Source organism: Columba livia, chromosome 24 (genome assembly GCF_036013475.1).
Source record: "Columba livia isolate bColLiv1 breed racing homer chromosome 24, bColLiv1.pat.W.v2, whole genome shotgun sequence".
Lineage (NCBI taxonomy): Eukaryota > Metazoa > Chordata > Aves > Columbiformes > Columbidae > Columba > Columba livia.
The window spans coordinates 4167981-4193493 of NC_088625.1; the positions used below are offsets into that span (position 1 = coordinate 4167981).

General features: G+C 50.4%; 1 protein-coding gene across 3 annotated transcripts in view; it reads right to left on the minus strand.

Annotated features, from left to right (window-relative positions):
• OPCML (opioid binding protein/cell adhesion molecule like) overlaps positions 1–25513 on the minus strand; it is a 291768-nt gene that overhangs the window by 235395 nt on the left and 30860 nt on the right. Inside the window, exons 1-2 of one of the 3 annotated variants that reach the window (XM_065040481.1) lie at positions 9899–10041; positions 9448–9638 (exon numbers count right to left, since the gene is read on the minus strand). In XM_065040481.1, coding sequence (XP_064896553.1) covers positions 9448–9508 — 61 coding nt within the window. In that variant the 5' untranslated portion in view covers positions 9509–9638; positions 9899–10041. Of the gene's footprint in view, positions 1–9447; positions 9734–9898; positions 10042–25513 lie in introns of those variants that run through there. The other 2 variants (XM_065040482.1, XM_065040480.1) reach the window with 2 other exon arrangements.

A 25513-nucleotide genomic window follows, 5' to 3' on the forward strand; every position in this document is an offset into this window, starting at 1 on the left:
CCCCATGGGGGAAGGTGAAAGTTTTGCCGGGATGGTGAATGACGTGAGCTGCAGGTTCGGGTGCATGGAGATCTGAGGACCAGGGGGATGCAAACCCATCCCCGGCATCACGCCTCGCTCGTTAGCATCTGCAAGCCGGCGCTTTCGCATTCATTCTCCGACGGGCTGATTTCAGAGCCCCAAAATCAGATCTGACACAAACCGAGTTTGCTTCCCCGCGGTGGATTCCGGCGGGATGGGAACTGCAGCGTCTGCAGCCCGATCTGTGCCGCCAGGCACAGCGGCACCTCCGTCCCCACCACCTCTTTAGGGTAACGCTGCATTTGTCCACCCACAAAGCTACCGCCAGCCAAACCTCTGGAAACTCGCGCCCCGAGAGCCACTGTGAGCCTGGTTAGATGCAGGTAGGAGGCTCTGGCAGCATCTCTTAGCTGACTGCCTCAGCAGAGAGATCAGCACACTGAGAGTCTATAAAAACTGCCTTCCTACTGCACTGTACAACCTGTGATGATCAGAGAGTCCCCAGACAAAAGCAGGAGATGTTCAGTTCACGGGAAGGAGGCAGAGACGAGCACCTCCCCAGGCTGAGCTCACTGAAGCTCTTTGCTCAACACGTCCTGGATGTCTGGGATAGAAAACCAAAAAGCAGCAGTGGCTCATTTGGGCTTCTGTCTCAAGAGTTGCCACAACTTGGCAGGACTCTCAGCAGCTCAGATATGTGGTTTGAAAGCCGGAGCACAGCACATCCCGTATCTCCAGCCAAGCTGCGACCGCAGCTGCCCCCAACGTCTGCCCATAAATCCTCCAGCCCGGTAAACACTGGAATTACGGCTCCTCGCCATTGCTTAGCTGCTTTTGACACTAATTGCTCTGCGGAGTGTGTGCAACTGGCAACACCTTATTAAAAGTGAAATATATTGCACTGTCCACTTATTGCTACTTTATAAAGATAAAGCATCCCGAGGATACGGAAAGGCTGGCGAAGGCATGGGAGCAGCGCGCAAAGCAGAGGCACCGTGGGGACAAACACGCGCTCTCCGCTGAATCGCAAAGAGCGTTTCCATTTTGAGCCCAAGAGTTGAGTGAAGAGCGTGCTTGAGAATTTCTTCTCTGCTCTCCTCTGGGTTTCACCTCAGAGATCATCACTCTCAGACCTTGGGAGATGAGACATGAAAGGGTGGGGGGATCAAGCACACGCTGCCCTCTCACCAATTCAAGAGCAGTGGAAAGTGCTCCTTGACTAACTAAGTCTCTTGTTAATCCTAAATTTGTTTGTCTCCCTCCAGACAGGGCTGTCTGAAGTGGGGCACAGCCCCTCCTGCCAGTGACATTAACCAGGACATCACTTGCTCTGACGGTCACATAAGTGCAAGCCCAGGAGCCCAGTGATGCTCTAGCTCCGTGTCAGCCCAGCACAAGGATTTTATGACCCAAGGTCTTAATCTCACAGTTTTTCTCCTGCGTTTCGCAAAGGAGGAAGCCGAAACTCACTGTTTCACAAGGAAAAACGTGCAGAAACCTCCACTTCAGATTTGGAGCTACAGCAACGACACGTCTTTTAACACATGTCTCTGCACATGCCTCGGGCAAGTTATTTCCCCTCTTTATTCCTTGGCTTCTCTGTCTGCAAAAACAGGGACAATGCAATTTCTCTTCTCCGTAAAGTGCTTTAAGATCCACTAGAAACAACCACTACGCAAGAGCGAGACCTGATACCACTGAGTTTCAGTAATAAACGTTTCGATCCGGTCCCTCAGGCCCCATCGCAGCAGGTAATTTGGGGAGAATTTTTGTTTTCATTTTGAATTGACAGGCTATTTCTGGTCAGGAACACGACAGGCAGCAGAAGTCAGAAGCACAGAAAACCACCAGCTTCTGGGGACTCATTTTGAGTAAAATGGAGATATTCCTCACGTACATCACAGAAGTCATTACATCTACATCCCTCCTGTACTGTGGAGGGTATAGATGCTATTATTTATCACTTCTTGGACATTTCCCATGTGACAGAGACAACAGACCCACCTCTCATCAGCCCCAAGGACCAGGGGGAGCAGAAACACAGCTTTGATTCCTAAAGGAAATGGCATGTCCTGAGCTACAGATTTGAAATATCCAGACTCTTTGGTTCAACAAGTTCAAATCCAAGCAGGATCAATACCTTCTCACTCCTGAGGTATCAGCAGGTAATTGGGTATCATGCGGTGATGAGCAACCTAGTTTGCTCAGAAGCTGCAAACTTTAATCTTCATCCATTCCTGGTACATAGAATGGAGAGGGAGGGAGAGATCAAAGGAGAACAGATCAAATTCAGCTGCATTTGGGCCCAGATTGCAGAAAAAAGGCCTCATTCTTAAGCAAAACGGCTCAGGCTTCTAAGGTTCAACATCCCTGAGAGGACTTGAGTACAACACAACGGAGTCCCCATACAGGAGACCAGCATGGCAAGGAGTGGTGGTAAAGGATGGGCAGAGAGGGACAGGAAAGTGCCACAATGACCTGTTTGACAGATTTCCCTGCAGATCAGGGCTAACTTTGCTCAGAGTTTTTTGCCATCTGATTAATTATGTCACGCCAGCTCACCTCGAAATGCTGCGTATCCAGCAGCCCTCGCCTTTCGCCCTCGCAGCGTTTGGCAGCCGGTGCCAGCAGAGGAGGGAACAGAGGGATGGTGGCTTTGCCAAACGTCCCACTCCATCCCTGGAAGGCAGGAGATAAGCAGGGGACAGAGCCCCTTTGTCTACGGTGCCTTTTGTCATGGGCAGATAGGAGGTGGCTGCCTGGCGCTGACATTTCGGTGACCAGATTAAAATGCGCCGCTGTGGAGACTAAATGTCATTAGCCTCATTAGAAGCGATCGCATTAAAATAAACCAAAAAAAAAAAAAAGAAGTGGAAATTAGCCAGTGTTATTAAATAGAATAAATAAACGGGGACCGTGCAGCCAATGCCAACAGCGATAGTCTGTACCGCCGGGTCAGGAAGGGGCACGGAGGGAGCAGCCGAGGTCTCCATGGGCTCACGCCAACACAGGTCCTCGTGTGATGTGACCCCAAATGCAGCTGCCTGTTTGAGATAAGTCTACAGGGACTTTAGGGCTTCATTTCCAGGCAGTCTGAGGATGCTCTGCACAAAGCTGGCTGTTAGGACCTTAATGCTGGCGTCCCCGGGGGCTGGCAGTCTCTGACAGCAGCCGCACCACCAAGGATGCACCCGTGCGATCTAACAGGGATCGGGGTTTTTTTAGCACCATCCAGGTTTCTCTCGGGTGCTTCCCATTCAGTTACTGGCCAACACCACCCATGTCTCCCTTATGCACTGTGACAGGACCGCCACACAAGGTGGAAGGCTTGGGGAGAGAAGCGCTGCTTTGTCCTTGTGAAGAGAGGAATTTTTCCTCTAACCCCTCTTGCTATGCAAACGCCATTTCCTTCGGGGCGGGAGAAGTCATCAGAAAGGCCCTTGCAAGATCCTGCTTATGACAGAGCAGATTTGAAAGCCCAGAGATCTCCTTCCCCCCCCCCACCTCGCCTTCCCTTCTGTCAAAAATTATAATCATCATTTTCCAGCCTGCTGAACAATCAAAGTGTGGCCTATATTCGCTGGAGCTCCTTCCACACGCCGCATGCATAGCAACAAGTCCAGGAAACAAAAGGCAGAAGTAAACAGTTGGGAGAGAGGAGGCGATGGGCTGGGGGGTGGGCAGCAGAGGAACGCTGCTCGGAGGGGACACGGTGGGGACAGGCAGGTTTCCCCCACTTTCACCAGTTCAGAGCAGCTCTGAGGGCATGTGAAAACCTTTTTTTCCATGCTCTGCAAGGAGCACGGGAAAAAACATGCCTGGGCAGTTTGGTTAGTGGAAATGGCAACGGTCCTGCTGCAGCAGAAGGAAGCCCATGGTCCTCATGAAGCTGCAGAGCTCACCACAGGGTGAGCCATGAAGGATGAAGCCACATGAAGCACAGGTAACCTCAGCTTGTCCCCAGGAAGCTCATATCCTCTGCATAAAATCCCAACCTGCATACAGCCCTGGTCAACACAACAAGTACCCCACATGATTTTGCTGTCCAGACAGTCTGAGCCAATGAGGTCCGGTCCCAACATCCCATCCTGAGGCACGGAGCTCACAGGGGGTTCTGCTGGGTCACCCCTTCCCTGTGATTTGCAGCCCACTTCAGTCTCCAGAGCTGTCAATCCAGCATTTTTTGCCAGCGCTGATTTCACAGAAAAGTAAAACTAAAAATAACTCTTCTCTTTTCCACCCTTCCTTGCCTCATCTCGCACGTGTTCAACGCGCACATGACTCTGCCGCACACACAACAGGTCCAGCTCCCCCAAAATGGCTCCTCCCAGGAAAGATGCTCTCGATGCTGACACATCAATGGGTCCCTGCAGCTTCATGGTGCCCAGGGCTGGTGTGTCCACCTGGGAAACTCAGCCCATGGAGGACATGAGATCCATGGAAAAGCACCAAGACCCTTTTCCAGAAATCCCCTGAAACCACAGTCCCTGCTTGTTGTGACCGTGCAACCACTCCCTGCTTCAGATGATCTCAAAGAGACTCCTCTGCAGAACACTCCTCCCCTTGTCCCTCCTAGGAGTAGCCCAGCACCTCCACACAACTCAAAACAACACCCCAAAACAGTGTCCTCTGTCACCCCATGCTCTCTAAGCCTAAGCCAGGACTAGAGTGAGAACCCAGCAGCTCCAAGGTCCTACTCAGCTGGATCCCACAACATCTGGGCTCCATCAGTTCACAAGGGCGATGCATCCCCTGCCATTCCTACCTCCCTAGACTGAGCAAACCACCGCGCTTGGTCACCCTTCAAGGGCGATAATGCAGTCCCACAGCTCTTGAGAAGCAAGCAGGAAAATGTTTCTTTCCTCCAAGTGTGAAACGAAGAGGAGTTCCCTGGAAAAACCCACCCACTGAGCAGCAAGTGTCAAAGGCGTCTCTCTGTGTGCTGTTGCTGCATTGGTAATTATAAGTACTGTGCCTTCGTTAGGGCGAGATAACTGAGATTTGCAGCAAAGCTGTTATTATTTTTGAGTTTAAACAAAAAGAAGCAGTGTGACAGCTGAGATCATTCCCCATCGTGCACACGGCAGGAGGTGAGAGCATCTCAGGGGATGCTCAGGCCAGAAGGTAAGAAGAGATGGGGACCAGTGTCCAGCTTTGCCTAACTGGGACGGGAAAAAGATACAGCTGCAAAGCCTAGGCTGACCACAGGGTTGTGGAGGAGGTTACAGAAAGAAACCCCACAAGTTGTCCTCTATCCCTGCCTCATTGCAGCAACAGGACCCTCCTGGGTATGCTGCTCCTCCTGCGAACACACGTCGGGTTTCATCGCAGCGTCCCGGTGGTTTCCTTCCTCTCTCCTCACCCAGCAACTTTAGTTTCTAACCAAACTGAGCACCAACTTCAAACTGCATATTCAAGCATAAAATACAAAGACAGCTGTTTATGCAGCTCAAAATTCACCATAACCAAATATTCAAGCCTTTGGGGAAGATTTTTTTCAAAGGCAGCGGTTAAGGTACCCAGCTCCCATCGGCACCTTTGAAACATTTCTTCTTTCTCAGTTTTTCCCAGGGATTCGCACCAGCAAAAGCTCCTTCACCCGGCCGTCTGCGACTAGTGAACGCACAAAGGAGCCAATGTCAGAGAAGCTGCTGGAAAACACAAGGTTCGCCACTTTGGGGCACCCTGGAAGCCAAGAGCCACCAGCCCCGCAACCTGCAGCCCCCAGAGCAAATTGTTCTTGAAAACTTGTGCTGTGGGGATTTGTACAAAGTAAAATCTGTGTGTGCCCGTCCTCCCGTCACTTGGAAACGAGAGCAAGCACTGCTCCTCCCCAGCAGAATGAAAACACCTTCCAAAAGGATGACACCAGCTTTCTCCTTGTCCTGGGAGCCAGGAGATGGAGGAACAGACCTTTGACAGGGAAAACACAGCCCAAGAGTCAAGCAGAAGAAGAGCAGGTAGTGGTTTTGGGCTGACGATGCTGCGATCTCCTTCCCCAGCATCTCCGACTGATGGAGGATTTACGGCTCTGCTGCCTTATCCGCTACTATCCCCGGCCTTTGGGAGAGCACAGAAAATCCCTTGAAGTCCCTCTCGCTCATATTGAAATGACACTAAAGCAGAACTAATGTGCTCCAGGTACTTATTCTTCGGGCTCAGTCGCAGGGATCAGCAGCCCTTTGCCAGTCCGGCATCCCCCGCCAGAAAGGGGTGATGGCCACATCACAGGCGTTTTTAATTCCTGTAACACCTGTTTCTTAACTTCAGACTGGATTTACAACCACCAATAAGGTGATGCTGCCCAAGCAAGGATGAGATGGGGGAGGTGAGAGGATGCACAGCCTGAGTCTCAGTTTGGGGATGCAGAAAGCAGCAATGAAAAACCAGGATTGTCCATCTCACCCTGCACCGCCTGAATTCTGGCCTCTGAAAGGAGCCGCTGCCATGACAAGTTGTTTCACCGCCCAGCACAGGCAGCAATATAAATGTCTGAAGAAGCTGATGCGCATTGATTTTTGCCACCTGTAGAGCCATGATGTCACATCGTAACTGCACACTGGCCAAATGTACTCCCCACTGCCCCAAATTCATCCTCCTGCGCATCACAGCCCCCCTTGGTTCCCCTCAAAACAACAGCACCCAAAATGCCCAGCAGTTCAAAGCATTTGCCAATGGCCTGACAATTAAATCACCCGTTCCACCCCTCCATCCTGCAGCGCTGGACTCATTAAAAATCCTCAGCATCATTCCCATCAGGAAGAACCCAACCCAGAGAGCAACTGATGGCCAGGAACCCACCTCCCCCAAGGCAACAGCATTAAGTCTTTGAAATTATTTTGGATGGAAACTTGTCTTACAAAGAAATAAGAAGCTGCAGAGTAAGACGCTATCTATGACCAGAGGGGTCAGGGTTTCATTATTGCATTAACCTTTCATGTCTTTAGATTCCACAAGAGTAAATTGGTAACGAGACGACGTGAGCCCCGATGGGAAAAATGCATCTTTCCTAACAAAAGTAAGAGGGAGGGGGAAGAACAGGGGTGGGAGCAAGAGAAAGAGAAAAAAACTGGCAAATAAGCTATTACAGCTAATAATAACTTTTGCGATGCTATTTTCTGCAGGAGCCTTCAAGTTGTGATGTTTCCCTTCACTCTAATTACACCTTCTAAAAGCAGGTTCCCTTCTCACTTTAACCACCCCGTGCGAACTCCTGCAGGATTCGGATAAAAACAGAAAGAGTTGGCGCTTCACAAGCAGCCTCTGCGTACCCCGGGGGAGCATCACCTGCATCACACACGTGGGACTACTCCTACAAAATCATAAACAGCCCCCCAAAAAACACTCTGGGAAGGTGCAGGGACCATTCGCCTTCCCTCTGCACCGGCTGCCATTGAGGGAGACTTTGCCAACATGACTTGTGTTAGAACCGTGAAAACAAAAAGGAGAGGAGGTATCAAAATCCGGTGCTTCGAGGCAGAAAGTGATCGGTGTAGGGGCAAGGAGGCAAAACGCAAGAGTGCACGGGAATATCTTCCGTGCTCTAATGCAGACGGCAGGTTTCAGCTTGATGGATTAAGGGCTGAACCCAACTGGGCAAAGTCCTGGGCTGGTTTGGCTCAGGGGACATTCCCAGCCAAAGCAGATATTGCTGCTTAATAGAAATAAGAAGGGAAAGCTACAACCACGTAAGAGCAGATCAAGAAACCTCTCCCAAGCTACTAGGGGCTTAAATGCATGGGCCTTTTCCTTCTCTGGCACAAAGAGATACCAGAGCTAGCCCAGGCCTGAGGAAACTGCAGCAGGGCACCAGCAAACCACAAATGCTCCATCAAGCCCCTGCCAGCTGCCACAGCTTGAGGACACCTTGACGACAGCCCATCGAGTGTCACACGTCCTCCCACTTGACCTGCACGGCTGCCTTGCATCCATTTCTTTGCAATTTTGATTCAGAGGAACCCCATCTAGCAGGAAAGTGAAAGAGCCAACATTCTGCTCACTACAGCCAGGTGAGGCAAAGCTGCCCCCATGCCAGGTTCAAGATAATATTTTCAACTAAAAAACCCCTTGCATTTGGCAAAGTCGGGCAGCTCACGCAGCCGCTTCTCACGCTCACGTGCTAAATTACAGGTGCACCATTTTGGTTCAAGGCTTTGCTGAATTGGAGGCATTGCCATCAGAGTCTCTCCAACCAGCCAACAAACCCCAGGGGACACAGGGCACGTCCCTGGGAGGCCAACACGTCACCTCCCCCTGCAATTCCACAGAGCATCACTGGTACCCAGGCTCTGGTACCTGCTGCCAGCAACACTTTGCCATAGGACACCAGGATCTGGATGGTTCCAAAAGCAAGTTCCAGCCCGAGTCCCCTCGTGTTCGTCGCAGCTGTGGAATGAGCTGTTTTCCAGCTGTGACACAGCTAACCTCTCCCCCGCCAGCCTCATCCTCTTCCCACACACGCCAGCCTGCACAGCAAAGCGCTGTAACTAAACCACGGAAAGAAAGCTGCTGAAATTATAGCTGTGCCTCTTCCCTGCCTTCCTGGGTCCAACATAATTCCCGCTGACATTCATGAAAAATACACATTGGGGTTAAGATCGCATCTGAGCCTCAACACCGGGCCCCCATCTGACTTGCACAGGGACCGTGATCTTTTCAGCTGCTAAAAGTGCACATCATCGCCCAAAAAAAACCAAAGAGCCAGCGACTTCTTCCCCCCCGCAGCGTGCAGCTCTGCTGTCCGCCCCCATCGCTCCTCCGCACGGATGCAGCGCAGGGCTGCGCTTGCTGCCCCACCGAGCATCAGCACGGAGCCAGCGTCGGATCCAAACCCCAGCATCTCCCCCCGCAGGGCAAGCCATGGGGACGAGGCGAACCCATATTTTGGGAACCACCTGCTCGGCTTACAGAGGCTGTGGCACCCTTCCCACAGCCCGATGCATTCCCCCCGCCGGGTGTTCAGATTGGGGGGTTCGTTTTCACTTTGCAAAAGGGAGCGAGGGGTGGGCACTGAGTTTGCGTTGTGTGGAATCGGGGGTGAGGGGGAGTACAGGGACAGCGTGACAGCACAGGAGGGCACAGGAGGTGCCCAACTTTGAAGGTGAAAAAGCTCTGTGACCCCACCATTTACACCAAAGGTTGCTGGAGGGGACAGACTCCGGCCTGCCCCACCGCAGATACCAGAACTGTTTGGGTGCATGTGGTTCGCTGCTCGCCCCGGGGGGCCAGCCCTGCCACGGGGGACAGGGATGGCTGTTTGAACCCCGTTTCTTTGGAAGCACTTGGCGATTCCCTGCTGCAGAGCGACTTGCTGCCTGCCTGCTTGTGTGCGTTCGTGCGCAATGTGCATGAAGTCCGGGTCCCCCGCGCCGCTCGGCTTTCCACATTCCCCTCCCCAGCCCCTGGAGAAAAAGCGTTTTGCCCTACCTGGGATGAAGAGCAGGGCAGTTGTGGCCGTGAAGACGATCCAGCAGGCAGGATGGTACATCTTGGAGCTGCGGTAGACTAGCGGCTGATTTGCTTGCTGCTTGCTGCTGCTGCCGCTGCTTTCGTCTGCACTGAATTCTGAGCAGGTTTAAATCCAATGTTTGCAGAGGGAGGGAGACTGAGTTAGCGAGCTGGAGAGAGGGAGAGAGACGGGAGCAGGCAGTCAGTGTCTCTGATTTTTCCTTGCACACGCATGCACACACACGCACACAAGTCGCAGAAGGAGCCCCAGGCTGGGTGCGAGCACCGAGGAAAGCAGACCTCCTACCAGGCACCCATTGGTTCGAGATGCTGACTGACACACGCACACTTGCTCCTTCTGCGGGTCTCACTCCGCAATCGGGGAGCTAAACGTGGGCATCGACCCCCTGAGCATCCCTCCCCGCGGTACCCGGGATGGAGGAGCAGCCCGGCACAGGGACGGGCACCGTCCCACCGACTCCTCCTGCACCGGCTGCTTGCAGCGGGGCTCAGAAATCTTTCGCAGCCCCTCGGCGGGCTCTGCTCCCCTCCCGAGGAAGCTGCCGGCAGCTCTGCTTGCTGCCAAGAGAGGCAAACCGGCGAGCAAACCCAGCTTTTTAGCATGAGTAGGTGTTTGGGGTTTTTTTTGCACAAAATCTCAGAAACCGAGAAGCTATCTTCTCTGTGCATCCCAAGCAGAGAGGGATCTTTTCCCTTCAGCACCAAAAAGACACTGAGCCCAGGGTCTCCAGCTCCTGCAGCCCCCCTACCCAACCCCATCCCCTTTCTCAGGCTTTCTAACGCAATTGCTCCCCTTCCAGGTCACCACAGCTTGCCCCCAGCACATCCTCACACCCTTGCCAAGCTCCGAGCATCCCCAGCACTGGGCATTGGACCTGGCTGCCCCTAAAGGCTAAAGCATTTGCCAGATAGCAGATGTGTTAAAAATAAAATGCAAGCATTTTTTTCATGGTTAAAGACAAGCTAAAATGTTCAGTTTTGCTCAGAACAATCCCATTTCTCATTAACTCAGGGCTATAGGTCTCTTTTTGCGTTCCAGGCCAGGCCAAGCTTACTATTAAGCCAATATTTTGGCTCTTGACCCACCAGTGGTCACAAACTCCTGCAGCCCCAAATCTCCCGTCCCAGGGTTTCATCCTTTTCATCTGCCTGAGCATCCCCTGGTCCCCCAGGACAGATCAGTTCCCTGAACTCTTCTCCCTCAAGACTCTCTGTTTTTTGCATTAAACTCATTATCTCAGAGAGTTACTGGAAAAAAGACCGTCCACATCACGATTCCTGGAAGGACGACGCATCCACAAACACCCAGCTGCAAATATTAATTCCCCCAAACTGCCACAGAGCTGCTGGAGCTCCTGCCACCATCGCCAAACCCAGATGCAGAACCCCAGCAAGTCCCCCCACTTGCTGTCTTTCTTCCCCAGGTTTATCCCACCCACTTGTTGCAGCTTGACGCAGACTAATCACAGAGACAGCAACCGCATCCCCCTCCATGCACACACGTCTTATCTCACATTATTTTCATGTAAAGCAGCACCAGGAGGAGCAGAAATGGTGCTTTCGGTGCTCAAAGCCGCATCCATCACGCTCTCAGAATGGTACCCTCACCCTGCAAGGGATGGGAGCCGAGCACGTACCGCCAGGACAAACTTTCTCTGCTTTTAGCCATTAATCTGTATTCATTTTCCACTTTGCATGAATAAGCCACAAGTTTTTAAAAGCTTTTAACTCAACCGTACTCCCACATCACCTGCTGAAGGCATCCCATCTCCCGCGTCTTCAGGAACACGCCGAAGGAAATGTGCCCAGGGGCTTTTTTCTTTAAATAAGAGTAAAATTATGTTGTTCGTTATAACCTTGACCTCTTGTCCTACATGGCCAGTCCAGGACAGGGACATCTGTCCCCAAAGGGGACCATGCTGAGCCCTCCAGCTGCGACTCGCTCTCCAAAACCCTCATCCTGAGCTCTGAAGCCGCCCAAGGCAAAAAGAAGTATTGTTATCCTCCAGGAACTAAAGGAAACGAACAAAGAAATCATTTCTAATTAACAGAAATGTTTGATGGGCTCACAACAAACACGTTGCTCCGCTTTCAAATCCGGAGTTGAAAAGCTATATTTGGGCAAATTTCAAAACAACACATTTCTTACTTTTTTTCCTCCCACCGCCTTTCTCCCGTGTGTTTTGGGTTTTTCACCTGGCAATAGCTGTTACCCAAATCCAACACACTCAGCTGCTCTCTTTGCATCTATTTTGGCCAATTAGGCACAGCTCTGAGCGTGACCTTGGACCAGACCTTTAGCACATCCACACCTTTGCTTTCCCATCTGCAAAATCGGAACAAATGTGCTCTGCTCAGGCAGCCGAATCCATCGCTGCCCAGGACCGAACAGGGCACCGGCCTGTTTCATTTGTCTGATTTACAAGACACAAGATAAAGATGTATAAATATGTATTTAGCTGGTGGAGCATTTCTGGGATATTTGGGCTTGTTTGTCTTTTTGATATCAAGTCGAGAATCTAAAATGCATATTTAAATTTGACAGACAGCACCCAATCTGAGGAGAGACATTATGGTCCGCTGGGCACATTTAAACATGATTTTTGTGCATATTTTCAGGGCTTTTTTTCCCCCCAAGCTGCCTCAATGCATATTCACATCTGGGACCACGCTGGTCTCTGGGGTAAATAACGCTTATGTTTTCAATAAAGCAGAGATTCCCGCACCCTCTCCTTGCACAGCGGGGAAGGGAGCAGAGGATGCTTCCCAATGGAGAGCTCTCCATCCCAACCACAGCATCCCAACCACCCTTCCCAGTACCATCCCAGGGAATTCCCAGTTCCTCCCATCTCCCCCCCTTCCTTCCTGTGCCCTCCCCGCCTCCGTTTGTGGCTCTGCCTGAATGAAAGGCTACCCTTTTCTCCTTGACATCTTGTTAGAATGTGAATACAACATCTATTGATTTGCATTTCATGCAAGGAAAGGAAAAAAATAAAAGTAGTGCTGTTTCTTTTTTATTAAAAAAAGAGCCTCTCTGAACTCAAAGCTGCTATAGGAATAAACAGAAAAGACGCAGGCGAACACAAGCTGAGCTCTTCAAGCCTCAGTCACCCCAGCCACAGGGAGCACAAGGACCTGCCCTATTATCTCGCAGACCACACAAGGACCTGCCCCATCATCTCGCAGACCAGAGGAACTTCATTTGTTCCTGGGGGACGTGTCCTCATCAGGGTCACAATCCATCCCTGTAGCAATTGCCAAGGACAAACACAGTGAGTTACCTCAGGCCCCATGGTGAAGGCAAACCAGGAGCAATTAAGCTGGGCAAGGAGATTAAATTAGCAGCCAAAGCCAAGGGAGGAGCAGGTTGGTGCTCGGGAGATATATCAAGCAGCACCACTCACGTCCTGAAGCTCCAAACCAGGACGAGCAAACCGGGATGCTCTGGGGAGCACAGGATTCGGGTACCCATGTGAGCAGCTCTGCCTCACCTACTGCAGCGGGTGCTGGGAGGATTAATTAGTGTTTGCAAAGCACTTTGAAGATGAAGGTGGCCATGGGAGAGCTCACAACCAGGAGCGAGATGGAGATTGAGGAACCCGGTTATGCCGAGGTTTCTTATCCGCTGTGCGAACGCCAGGTGGGTTCAGATGAAAGGTAGAATGGGAAAATTTCCACAGCATTAAAAAAAAAAGGAAAGAAAAACCAAGCTTAGGAAAAATGAGTGAGAGATTAAAAAAAAAGTCTCTAAATGCTGGAGAGACCTGCTATTGATTCTGGCTTGGGAAGACGGGGCCTGAACGAGAGCTGGTGTGTTGTTAAGTGCACTTATCTCCTCTTGTCAGGTGGGAGAACGGGGCCAGATGGACAGGCTACTAACTCCCATCACGAATCATTACCAGCCATGTGCTGGATGAGGTGCCTCCAAAGACGTGCTACGAGCAGTGTCACCGTGGGGCTGGGAACCCCACAACAGCCCTGGGCAATACTCTCCAACGCTTGGGCATCCTCACCATTGGAAAGCTTTTTCTTACGTTTAACTATAATTTCTTGTACTTCCATTCGTGCCTGTGGCCTCTCACCCTCTCTGGGCACCTGTGTTTTCCCAGCCGCCCCTCCAAAAACACCCAGAGCACCCCATTTCCTGGGAGAAACCTTCCTGGGAAAAGCCAGCAATGGAGTTTGCTCCCCTTCTCAGCTGTCAGAAGGATGGGCCCACTCCAGAGAGCAAGGAAACACAAGGTACCCTCACACAGATCTTTGATCATAGTAATTATCCCTTGTTGTCATGTACAAAACATTATCTCCATGCAGACACAAAGCTCCTGCTGTCCCACCCCCCTTTCTCTGCACACCCCACCATCCCATCAGCTCCGAACACACGCGGACAGGATTCCCTTTGCCCACCGATGGGTCGAGAAAGGAGACTTTCGTTTGCCTGCCTTTGATCAAAATGACTCAACATCAGGGAAAGAGCAGGGAGAAAGAAAAGAAAACAGGGCAGAAACGACGCATCCTGATCCCTAAGCAGGAGAAGGGTTCAAGGATAATTCAGGCGTCACTCACTGGCTGTGTGCTTCTGGGGGTTGGGTTTTCTATTCCTTTTTTTTTAGAGAATGAGAAAGAAAACATATTTTTCGTTAAGCTTTGCTCCCTTTCATTTTTCTCTGAGTTCAGTGGCTTTCCTCGTCAAGCCTCTGTAGCTCAGGTAAGAACAGAGGGCTCCAGATTAAAGAGAAACACGGCAGCAAGCAGAAAGCCGTCGAGATAACAGAGAGGACAAAGTCAGGAAAGACAAAGAAGAGGAGTCTGCTTTCTGCGAGATTCCCACTTCTGGCTTTTATGTGGATTATTCCAGAAATGGGGACCAGGCTGCACATTTCAGACTCCGATTCCAACTCTCTCGGTGTGGACGTGGAGATACAGGAGTGCATCAGGAACATCTCAGCGTGTCCGGGGCTCTCACAGACATTCAATACACCATGGATTTTTATAGATATCTAGGTGGGTGGACAGACAGACAGCACGCTAGACTGACAGCTCTAAATACCTCTCTGCATGAGCGTGGGTAGCAACCCAGCATCGTGCCTCCTGCCAGAGCATCTCGCGTGCCGGCGAAAAACACAACTGTGCAGCTCATCCCAGCCCTCGCTCCTCTATCAAGGCACGCAGTGAGACACGCTTTGGGGAGAACGTGGTTCCATCACTCCCCATCCCAGCAAGAGCCCCCCAAACCAAAGAGGTCCCTGCAGCCACCAGGAGACGCAGAGCAAGGCCACAAGGTGCCCAACCCCAATGCTTCTGCAACATCAGCCTGCAAATGAGATGGGGATTCGCCTGGAGCCAACACCACCATTGCAAAGCCAGGTACCCCGAGGGCTCAGCAGGGTCCACTTCGCCTTTGCAAACGACTTTGCAATGACAAACTCCCGGGGTCCCGTCAGGCTCTCTGTTAGGAAACCTTCCCCGCTGCCTTATTTACAGATCTATTCTTAGCTCAACTTTTTGACTCACTGCAGAAACAGCAAGGAGCCTTTCATCCCCTGACCCCAAAGCACCTCAAAGAATATGAGCTGAGCCTCACGGAGAGGAAATATTGTCCTCTCTGTTAGACAGAAGGGTCAACCAATGTATGAGGCCAGGAAGACAGGCAGCAGGCCAGCGAGCAGAGCAGGGAATGGGCTTTAGATGTGCACGAGGCAAAAAGGCAGCCTGTGGAGAGCAAGACGAGTGCATGAGAAATTGGACGAACCGGGGGGCTCAAAGGGCACAAAGTCCAGCTGGAGACTCACCGCTTGTGCTGCAGCACAGGGGATGAGGGAGGAGGTCCTTGTCCCCAACGGGGAACCTTCTCTGGGAGCATTCGGGTGGTCTGTCTGCTCCAGGTTGCACCCACTGCCCTCTGCTGAAGGCGCTGGCAGGTGAGAAACAAGTGATTAAGACCCCTTTTTCAACCAGAAGCAGCAGAGAGGAGGCTGAGTGGTCCTCCTCTCTCTGCAAATAGCCCCAATCCTTGGGATGCTCCCAGCAAAATGACCTCCTGGAAGCTGTGAAGCAGACACCAAACCATCACGTTCTCACTGCTCCTGTTTGAAAACCACTTTGTTTCCTTTTTTTTTAAGTAAAATTCATGCTGAAACAGCACTGGCCAGGGTGGCACAAAGGCCCAGCTGCACCCTGCCCCAGGACAATGACAAGGACGTCTCCATTAACAACGGGAGATGCTCATCGCCGCATCGCACCCCAAACTGGGGAGGGAGAGCAGGTGCTGGGAGAGGGGGCACCGCACCCTCGTGCAGCACAGAAAGTATTTTCCATATGCTGCCTGATCACTTATACGTTTCTTAAAATGCTATTGCACAGATATTTCAGAGGCATCATGTAGTACCATCTGTTATGTTATATATTGCACTGAGCCCGGCCAATTTTGAGATACTGTAATTTTATCTCCTCCATTTCATATGCGGCACAGGAATTCTACAAGGCAACTTGACGGGGAACAGGGATTTGCAGAGGGATGGGGCGCACGTAAATCAAAAGGCAAGGCCCAAAAACGAGTGGTGACGGCAGCTCCTACCCATCCCGGACACCAGAGAGGAGTTTTGGGGCCGCACCTGGACATTTTGGGTCAACCACCTTGAGCTAACGCCTGCAGAGCCGCTCTCCATCTCTCTCCCGCTGCATCCCCGCCTCCGACAGCATTGCTGCGGGGTGAAGAGACGCCTCCGGCATCTCGCAGATGTCCTTTTTCTGCCTCCCCCAGCTTTTCCAGGCAGCACCGTGGTCCCCCCCTCCCTCATGGCACCGATGAGCCACATTGGGGCACAACATCTTGTGCAAACCCAACGTCCCCTCGGTAAGAGATGCTGCCTCAGGGCAGCTCCACGCTGAGGTTATTCCCTCTGTTATCAGCTTTTTCCAGGGAGCAGTGGCAGCAAGAGGAGCTGTCAGTGGAGCAAATTATTCTGCACCTCAGTCCCATTCAAGAACCCATCAGCAAAACCCACCTCTGCCTCACTGCCTTGCCCTGACAAGCATCATTAAGGTGAAACTCTCCGCCTGGGTTATCCACATGGATAACTCGGTGCTGCGAGAGCAGGGGAAAGACCGGAGGCAAAAAGAAAAACCAACTGAGGTTACTGCAAAAAATTGACTGAAGTACATGGGCAGAGCAGAGGTAGAGCCCTGTCCTCTCAGATAAAACACTGCAAACTTATTATTTTTCAAGTGAGTGCTCCCAGACGCCAACTCCACTTCTACCAACTCTTTCTGAAGTGCCAGCAAAGTTTGGTGCCGCTTGGCTCCATTTATTCTGATTTCATTAGGAAAAGAGACATTAAAAAAGTGGAAACCTTCAGATTTCCTGTGTTTTGCTGGCTCCCTCCTCTGGCACTTGGAAATATTTTTATTTTGTAATGGGTTTGGCCATGAAGTAAATGGAAAGACGTCCGGCATCTCCTTGGACCTGCTCTTCAAGACAAGCAAGCCTTGCTCTGAGTCACCCTACGCTGCCACTGAATCCATTTGTAAAAGCTTTTTTATATATCCTTGCCACAATAATTAAAAGGAAAAGGACAATTCACCAAAAATATCACCCTTGCTACTGTTTAATATTAAAAAAGCAGTCAAATACACTTTAAGAAAGGCAACAGTAAGCAGAATTAGCAGCAGCAGAGCACATCCACGGCATGTTGCTTCCAAAAACCAAAGAGGATGATGCAAGAAACCTACACCCAACTCTTGGGGTGTCTCCTACCCAGACTGAGTTTCTCCCTGAGCACCATTAAAAAGACATCGCCGTAGGTCTGGAAGCCCCAGGGCTTATTCTTCCCAAAACCCACCAAGCACAAGAGGCTGCGGTACCATTTCCCCCATCCCTCCAATGCAGCAAACAGAGGAGTTTGGAGCGGGATTAGATTCTGTGACTTCTCTTTTGGTTTTTAAACAAACTCACGGCCATCTCCTGTGGATGTCTGGCACTGTCTTCACAAAGGTTTGGAGCCACACTTAAATTTCTGCTTTCAATTGCATTTTGGTTTTGGTTTTCTTTTTCTTAGTTCATTAATAAGCATTAATACCTCAGGTTTGCGCGCATTTAATATTCTTCCCAGCACTTCACTTTTTCGTTTGAAAAGGACACTTCAAGGGCTTTTGAAACATTATTTCGCTATTGTTCACGAAACACTTCTGATGGAAAACAGCATTTCCATTCTGTTTTAAAACTTGTAAACAACCTTTCCCCTTTATAAAGAAATATAATATGTTTATCCATTACCAAATACTAGCAAGCAGAGAGCTACAGGGAGCCTGTTAACTCCGGGAGCTCGGGGTGGTAGGTGTTCAGAGATAATAAATAATAATGCTTGCTTCTCCATCTTTCCTCTAAAGTTTCAAGGACTCTTGACGCCACCACCCAACTCGAGCATGCAAAAACCAGCCAGCCAGCCTCAAAACACCGTGCTAAGCCTGCTGGGTTTCTTTCGCAGTCAGCTAAGCCCAAAAGACTTTAGACCCGGCATGCTTCACCCCGGTTTTCCTCCTTACACCAGGAAAAGCTGCTTGGGTGAAGCAGCACAGCTGGGAGCAATGGGAAGGACCCTATTTTCATAAATTTCCATGCAATGCCAGGGGAAAGATGCACACTTTGCAAAAGAGAGCTGGAAAATCCGAGGCAACCATGCAAAACCAGGTTCTTTATTAAAGAAGGAGGTGCATCCCTGTTGCGCGAGCGTGCAGCACGCTGTGCTCAATCCACGCCACCGAGGGCTCTCTCGATGGAAGGCGATTGCGTATTAAGAGCAAAAGCAAGCTCTGGTCTCATTGCAAGCATTTCCTCCCCCTTCTTCCCCAGAGGAAAATCCACGCCAGCCTTCCGGAATGGGGCTGGATGGGGGAAAGGAGGAGTGTTCCAAGGGAAGGGGAGGGAAACCATCACTCCAAGGCACTGCAAAATCACTCGACCCCCCTCAAGTGCTGCTCCCTCCTCCCCCAGGCGCACGGCACTTCACATCTGGAGAGTCACTTCTGCATGTCACTCATCAACCCTCGCTCATCTAGAACACCCAGCCAGCCACAAGCTACATAAATATTGACGGGGCACGTTATTGAATAAATAGATTTGCTCAAGCGTTCAATATTGACCACTTCAAGAAGGTAAAACAACAAGGCCTGGGGGACGCGGGGTTTCATCCAGCCCCAAATTGGATAAGCAGGGATGAAACATGCGCTGGATGTAGCCTCTTTGCTGCCCTGAACACCAGCTGGGAGACGAGGAAGGAAAGGAAAGCCCTGGAGAGACAAGGAGGCAAAATCCTTGCGCAGAAATGATGCCTCAACAAGACATTTGTTTTTCTGGTTCTGTTCCCTTCTGGTCAAGTAACTTGAAAATTCAATAGTGCGCATGGAGAATTGGGGCAAGGGAGGAGCGGAAAGGCAATGTATTCCCCTGGGGACGATCAATCAGAGAAGGCAGGCTGCCAAATCACCCTCGAGCTGCCCAAATGTGTTAATGGAGGAGATTAGAGAGCTCCTTCTGGGGATCAAAGGAAAGCTCTCCCCCAGGAGCCGCTGCCTTCCGCTCCCCAAGTCCCACAGGACTCCTTTGGCAGCAGCTCCCGCCAATATTTTCTTTTTGGGGGGGTCACTATCCCCTGAGTCTTATTAAGGATCTTGAAAGAAAACAAAACTTCATTTGAGGGAACCACACTTCATCCCGTTTCGAGTCAAAATTACACACAGATGGCAACACTGCGTTATTTCAACGGGTCTCAATTTCTAACCTCCCCCCTTGCCAAAAGTTTTACACTGGTGCATCACCACCATTCTTGTGCTGTAATTAAACTGGAAATTATCATTCAGGGTTTCAGTTTTGTGCCACTGATAGCATTCATCTCTCTGATATCAACCCATAAAACAATGATAACTAGAACTGGAGCTTTACGAGTCGTCTGGTTTGGATCACAAGAGATCAAAACCAAGAGTGGCATCAGCCTTGCAGCTCATGGCCCTCGGTAATAGGATCTTGCCTATTTCTTGAACTCGGGAAGCAATCCAAAGGAGAATCATTCTTTATAATTGTTTTTCAACTTCTCCTCCAGCTGGAGGAATAATGACTGCACAATTCTCCTAACAACATGATCATAATCTATCAGTTCTATGAACTATAGAATGAACCCAAAGAGATAATTGGTGCAGGCACTGAATGATAAACATGTCAAGATTATGATTTCTTTGCTTAAAAACGAAACGAAGATATGATTTGAAATGCCATGCTTGGGGAGTATGAGCAATATTCCCATGCTCCATCATCTAAATTAGTTTATAATTTGCATGCACTTGTATTTTTAGGCATTGTTCGAAGGCAGGGGAGCTGTAAAACACCAAGATTCAAACACCATCAGAGTTTGTCCTTCAACAGCACCTTCCCAGTAAAGATCTCGACGTGCGTCAGAAAGTCCCATTAGCCCCACTGTGCAGATGTGGAGCTGCCGGGGCATCACAGGAGGGTTTTTCGCCTCCTTTCCGTAGGTTTTACAACCCCAGAGATTTGCTCTAAGTGTGCGGTTTGTACACACGCTCAGCAGGCAATGAATTTTAGCGCTGCACCTTTCCGCCTGCCGTTTCCCGACGCTCCCAAAAGGACGACAAACCCGGGCTGACATGCGACTCGCAACAAAACCCAAACCACAGCAAAATTCACCTCATTTCCAGTTTTGTTACAAGCGCTGGTTTTCGCAGCCCTCTGAGCTTAGCAGACCGCGGTGCTTCGCTGGGTTAAACATGAGACGAAAATACCAACAAACCCAAGCCGTATTCACATGCTGAAGCAGTCTGCTTCAGCTGCACCCTCCTTCATTTCCAAGCAGCAATACAAATGAAAAAGGGAGGCGGGGAGGCAGGGGGAAAGGCAGAAATAACCCACTGCCCAAAACCTGCTGCAAAAACTCAGCGTGTGTTTTTTTCTCCTGGTACCTGCGGGGAATATTTGGGAAGATCCAGGGGCTCCAGGACGCACTTGGGGGCAACGCTTCACCCAGGCAGCTTGTGCTATGGGCAGAGCAAAGAGGATGGGGATAAAGGAGACAGGACCAAGGTCCTGCACCCCAAAACACAGGGGTGGGCTTTGCTGCAGCCCCTCCAGTGGGTCCTTCCAAGAGCTTTCCAAATCGCTGTGCGGGGAGCGGAGTCTTGCCCAAAAAACGGGGTGCAGCAGCATGTGCAGGGACAAGCAATGGGGACACCAAGACGGGAGCCATGGAAAGGGACATTTCTGCTCTCGGATGGACTCTGCAGGAGATAGAGCTAAAGCAGAAAACCAGTAAGGGCAACTAGAAAGATGGAAGCACCAATCCCATCCTTTCTCTGCTAAAATACAAAGTTCCTTAAAGCAAGTTTACTGAATTAAAGAGGAAACCCTAGAGAGCCTCCATGCTCATGAAAAAATTCAATTTGCCATCTCATTTTGAACTTATAGAAGTCAAAGCTCTCTAAACAAGAGGCAAAGCCTGGCAGCCTGCCTTCAGCCGCCCAGAGACCAGTCCACTATTGGGCATCAGGCTGCGGGAACGAGCCGAGTACTTGTTCCCATCTCATAGCGCCGGCGACCCATGTCACAGGAGTCGCTTGCCAAGCACACAGCCAGGACCGGGAGGGAATCTTCATTAAGTCTTCCTACAGCAGTATTTTTTATTGCTTGTTGTTTCCCCACTCTTTGTTTCATGATATCTAACCTAATCCAGCATCGCAGAGATGCAGCCACTCTGAGCAGGTCAGCACCGCTCCATCACCCAACAAAACAAATCTACCTTTGAAATAAAAACAAATTAAAAGCCACTTTGAGCAGAGACACTGAATTGAAGCTTCCCAGCACCTCTGCTTTCCATAGGAGATGCCAACCACCACCAGCACCACTTTTATGGGAGCCTGTGGGCACGGACAATTAAAGCGCAGGGGAAATGAGCTCCAGAGCATCCCAGGCACCACGGGATGCTTGCTGAACCTCATCCTGCATCCCCCCTGCCCTTGCTCGTCCTGCTCTTTCAGTTCACACTGGGAGTAGGCGAAGAGCAAATCCAGACCGACGCTTATCTGGTTCTGCAGATCCCACCAAGCCGAGTCCCTGTAGACCCCGAGCAGAAGGGACAACCCTTGGGCAGGTGAGACCAAACCGATCTGATCGCATCTCCCCCCCTACCAAGGCATCATCACTCAACCGCAGGAGTGGAATTAAAGGCTCCATGATTTTTACCACATTTTAATGCCTGTTGGGCAGGCTGGCAACCCAGCCCTGCCTCAGTGCTTGGGAGCCAGCACTGAAGCACGCTAGAAACTCAAGCCAATTGAATTATGTGCTGCAAGTAATTTGTTCAAGAAACACTGACATTCTTGTCAAACTATTCACAATTCCTTTCTTTTCTCCTTTTTTAAAAAATTTCTGACTAGCTCTCTAGATCATTGGATAACGTTCAGGCAATGATCGGGATGATTTTCTTCTCTTTCCCCATCATCGCCATCAAATGAAGTTATTTGTGAATACATCTGTTGGATACCAAACCAAACCAAACATGACAAGTCTATTTTCACCGTCGGCGAGGCGAGGTTGGAGGCGCCGAGGTATGTACAGCCCCGTACATCGTGCCTGCGTTAACACCAGCAAAGCGCTTGCAAGGGGCAACTGCAAGAGGAGCTGGGGTGGGTTTTTACACAGTAATACTCTGATACAGAACGCTATGCCTTCCCATCGCAGGAAAAGCTGTAATACATAGGGAAGAGGCCACTTTGATAAGATATAGGGGGTTGGAGTTGCATTACCCAGTGCAACTACTGCTAAGTCATTAGCAGCCAAGTAATATTCCAGTAGCGAACAATTTGACTAATATTCCTCTGTGGCAAAGGCAAAAGGCACCGCACGAGCCGGCAATTTGTCCTGATGATGAACTCCTGAATCAGAGACAACTGTGGGAAGCATCTCCTTCCCGGGAACCACAGGAGCTCCTGCAATCCACCTGCTCCTTGGCAGCAACCATTTATATCTGCATTGCAAACCTCCATGGGTTATGAAAGACGGAATTCCTCGTTAAGCACATCCCAGAGCCCACAAGCAGCCTCGACTGCTGTGTCCCAGCCCTGAAGCAACAGTCCTTCCCTCTCCTAGCCGTGGCTGCAGAGCTGGTCCAAAAGGCTCCTGGATTTCAAACTTACCAGCCAAAGCCTGTTTTGCAGGGGAAAATGCAAATCCAGAGCAAGGTACACAGGCTAGGATGGGAAATAGGAGCCAAAAGCTCCAGCTCGTGCAGCCACCGTGCTCATCACGGCCCTTTCTGGATTTAAAATCTTGATGCTTATGAAATCTCTTCCCAAGACGACGCCTGGAATAAATTGTCATCTGATAATAGTTACCAGGTGGCGAGGGAAGAAAAAAGCAGACATGCACAGAATGTTTTGACTTCAAACTCATGTGGATTGTCAGAGCGGGAGTGTATTTTGTGTCCCTGCCTCCCCCTCACCATTTTCACCCCTTCGTGGATTTAAAAAAAAAAAATAAATATATATATATTATTTTTTTCTTTCTTCAAGTGGAAGGCAAACTGCTTGGGTTAGTGGCTGAGGGCCAGAGACAGAGCCCAGAGCAAATCTCCACCACCCTTCAAAGGGCCATGGGTGGCCAATTACGGGTCAGCTCCTCATCTCTCTAATTAAGCGAGCAGATGAAGAAAGCCTCCACAGACATCCCTGCTCCTCTCGCCTCCTCCCATCACAACCACCCCCGTTCTTGTTCCGCTGCCCCTTCTCGCCCCAGTCCTCACTCCCCATCGCACCTGTAACCTTTCCCATTAACACCAGCCCAGGCAGGGAAAACCCTTCCTGAGCTCAAAGCATCTGCTTTTAATCAATTTGCCACGGAGCCTGGGGCGAGGAGCAGGCACAGAACTCCCTCCTGGTCCAGGATGACATTTCCAGGGCAGGGTAGCAAAGGGCATCCTCCTCAGGAGCTTCAGAGCATGGCAAAAGGCAACACCATTCCCCCCGTGTGCATTTGGGGAATGCACAGCCCCTTCTTCCTATGCCAGGAGCTCTACACTTGCTCTGCACAAGCCTGCAAACACACACACACAGATTACATCTTGTTCTTCACAGGAAGGGATATTGACTTGGAAAATACCAAAACCGCCTCTGAGCTCACAGCAACTCTTCTCCCAAAACCGAAAAAAAGAATTAATACAGAGGTTGAAGCAAAGAAGAGAAGACGTTTTACTACACAGACAATCTGAAGAAATTAGATCCTGGAATAAGGAGGCCAGCATGGAGAGCAAGAAGACATTTTTAAATGGCATTTTGAAATTTTCAAGGATTTTGCTGCAATGCATGTGTCCCAGGAGGGACCGCGGTGGAGAAGCAGAGCAGAGGGGACTTGCAGCTGAAGGTCCATTTCTGGTTGGTGCTGGTGGACCGGGTCAGGATGGCTTTTTTGGGTGCCCAAAGGTGGGTATTGCATTCCTCTCTGCTCCCATTGCCCTGGGCAGGTCATTACTGCTGGGCACATGCAGCATCCCAGAGCCAGCTCTGCCTCCATCCTTCAATTCCTGCGAAAAAGAAACTGCCCACAGGCAAGTACTAATGATGACTGCCAATATAATGACACATATAATACAGTCAGCTCCATTGCAAGTGTAATTGCAATCATAATGTAATCAATACCGATGGAAACACCATATTTATACAGGGCCTTTCATCACTCACATGTAATGCAGTCAGTGCCAGTGCAAATATGCCAGCATCTGAAATAAAATATTTGCCGTACATCTTATGTACGTGCAGACCAAACACTGCATTCGGGAGAATCCTGCGATGCTGAGGGCTTTGGGAGCTCTCTGGGCATCCTACAAACTCATCAAAAAAAAAAAAAAATAACAATCACAAGTCTGGTTATGCTCTGGAAAATAATAAATCTACATTCACATTGAATTCTCCTTAGCGTAAGTCACAATTTCCACATTGCTTTCCCTGTCAGTTCTGTGCCCCAGCATATTGCGGTGGTCAGGCAGTCATTAACCTCCTGATGGGCAGAAAACGGGGAGAAACGCTCCCGTCTGCCTGCTGGGGAGGCTTCCAAGTTCTCCACCCGAGACCTGCAGACCTGCTTCTTCCAGCAACGGGACCGAGCATCACCACGAGCTGCCAGCATCCCCACAGACACCAGCTGACTGGTCCCATTAAGGTGACAATGGCCGTGTGGCAGTGGCCCCTGGCTGCGGCGCTGAAGGACTTTGCCCTTACATTTAGGATAACACGGCGTTCCCAAGGCTCGTACGCTGGGAAGAAAACCTTCCTGCCCTCGCTCGCCATCCCATCTGCCCTCTGAATCTGATCCAGACAGTCCATCACGGGTCTTGACACATTTAATGTCTCAGTAAAGAAAAACACGATGTGTTGATGCTCCTGTAAAGCTCTGACAACTGACAGCCTAATGGCTCCTTATTTTTTCCCAGCTGCAGTTTAGAAAATGAAATAAATTTAGCTCCTTAAGCAGGCTGGATGCTCCGTGAGTAACACGTTTGCTGGGCTGTAGGACCAAGGATCTGCCAAGGGGAAGGGCAGCACGAGGGGTGGCAGTGGACTGAGGAGTTGTTGGGTACCAATTTACCCATCCAAATTCACCCGGTGTGACGCACGCTTTCCTCCCCCTTTGCTGGACCTGAGAGCCAGGACACAAAACTCCGGGTACAAGTGATGCCGCTGCCCTACCCTGGAAGGGGTAGATGGGGAAATGGGACCGTTCTCCAGTGACATCCACACCAGGAGGACCTCGGCACATCAGACACCTCTGATAAAAGCCGGGAGGCACGGGCAAAGCTCAGAAGTTCTCTTCTGAGGGTGGCTGCAGTATATTAAGCAACACTCCTGTAATTAGGCTAAAGCGCCGTGTGGCCACGGGGCTGGGAAAACATGATTGAAAGCCTTTTCAGGAGGAACCGGCTGGGTCCTTGTGGAGCACACACCAGCCATTACTCACCAGCGGCTCAGC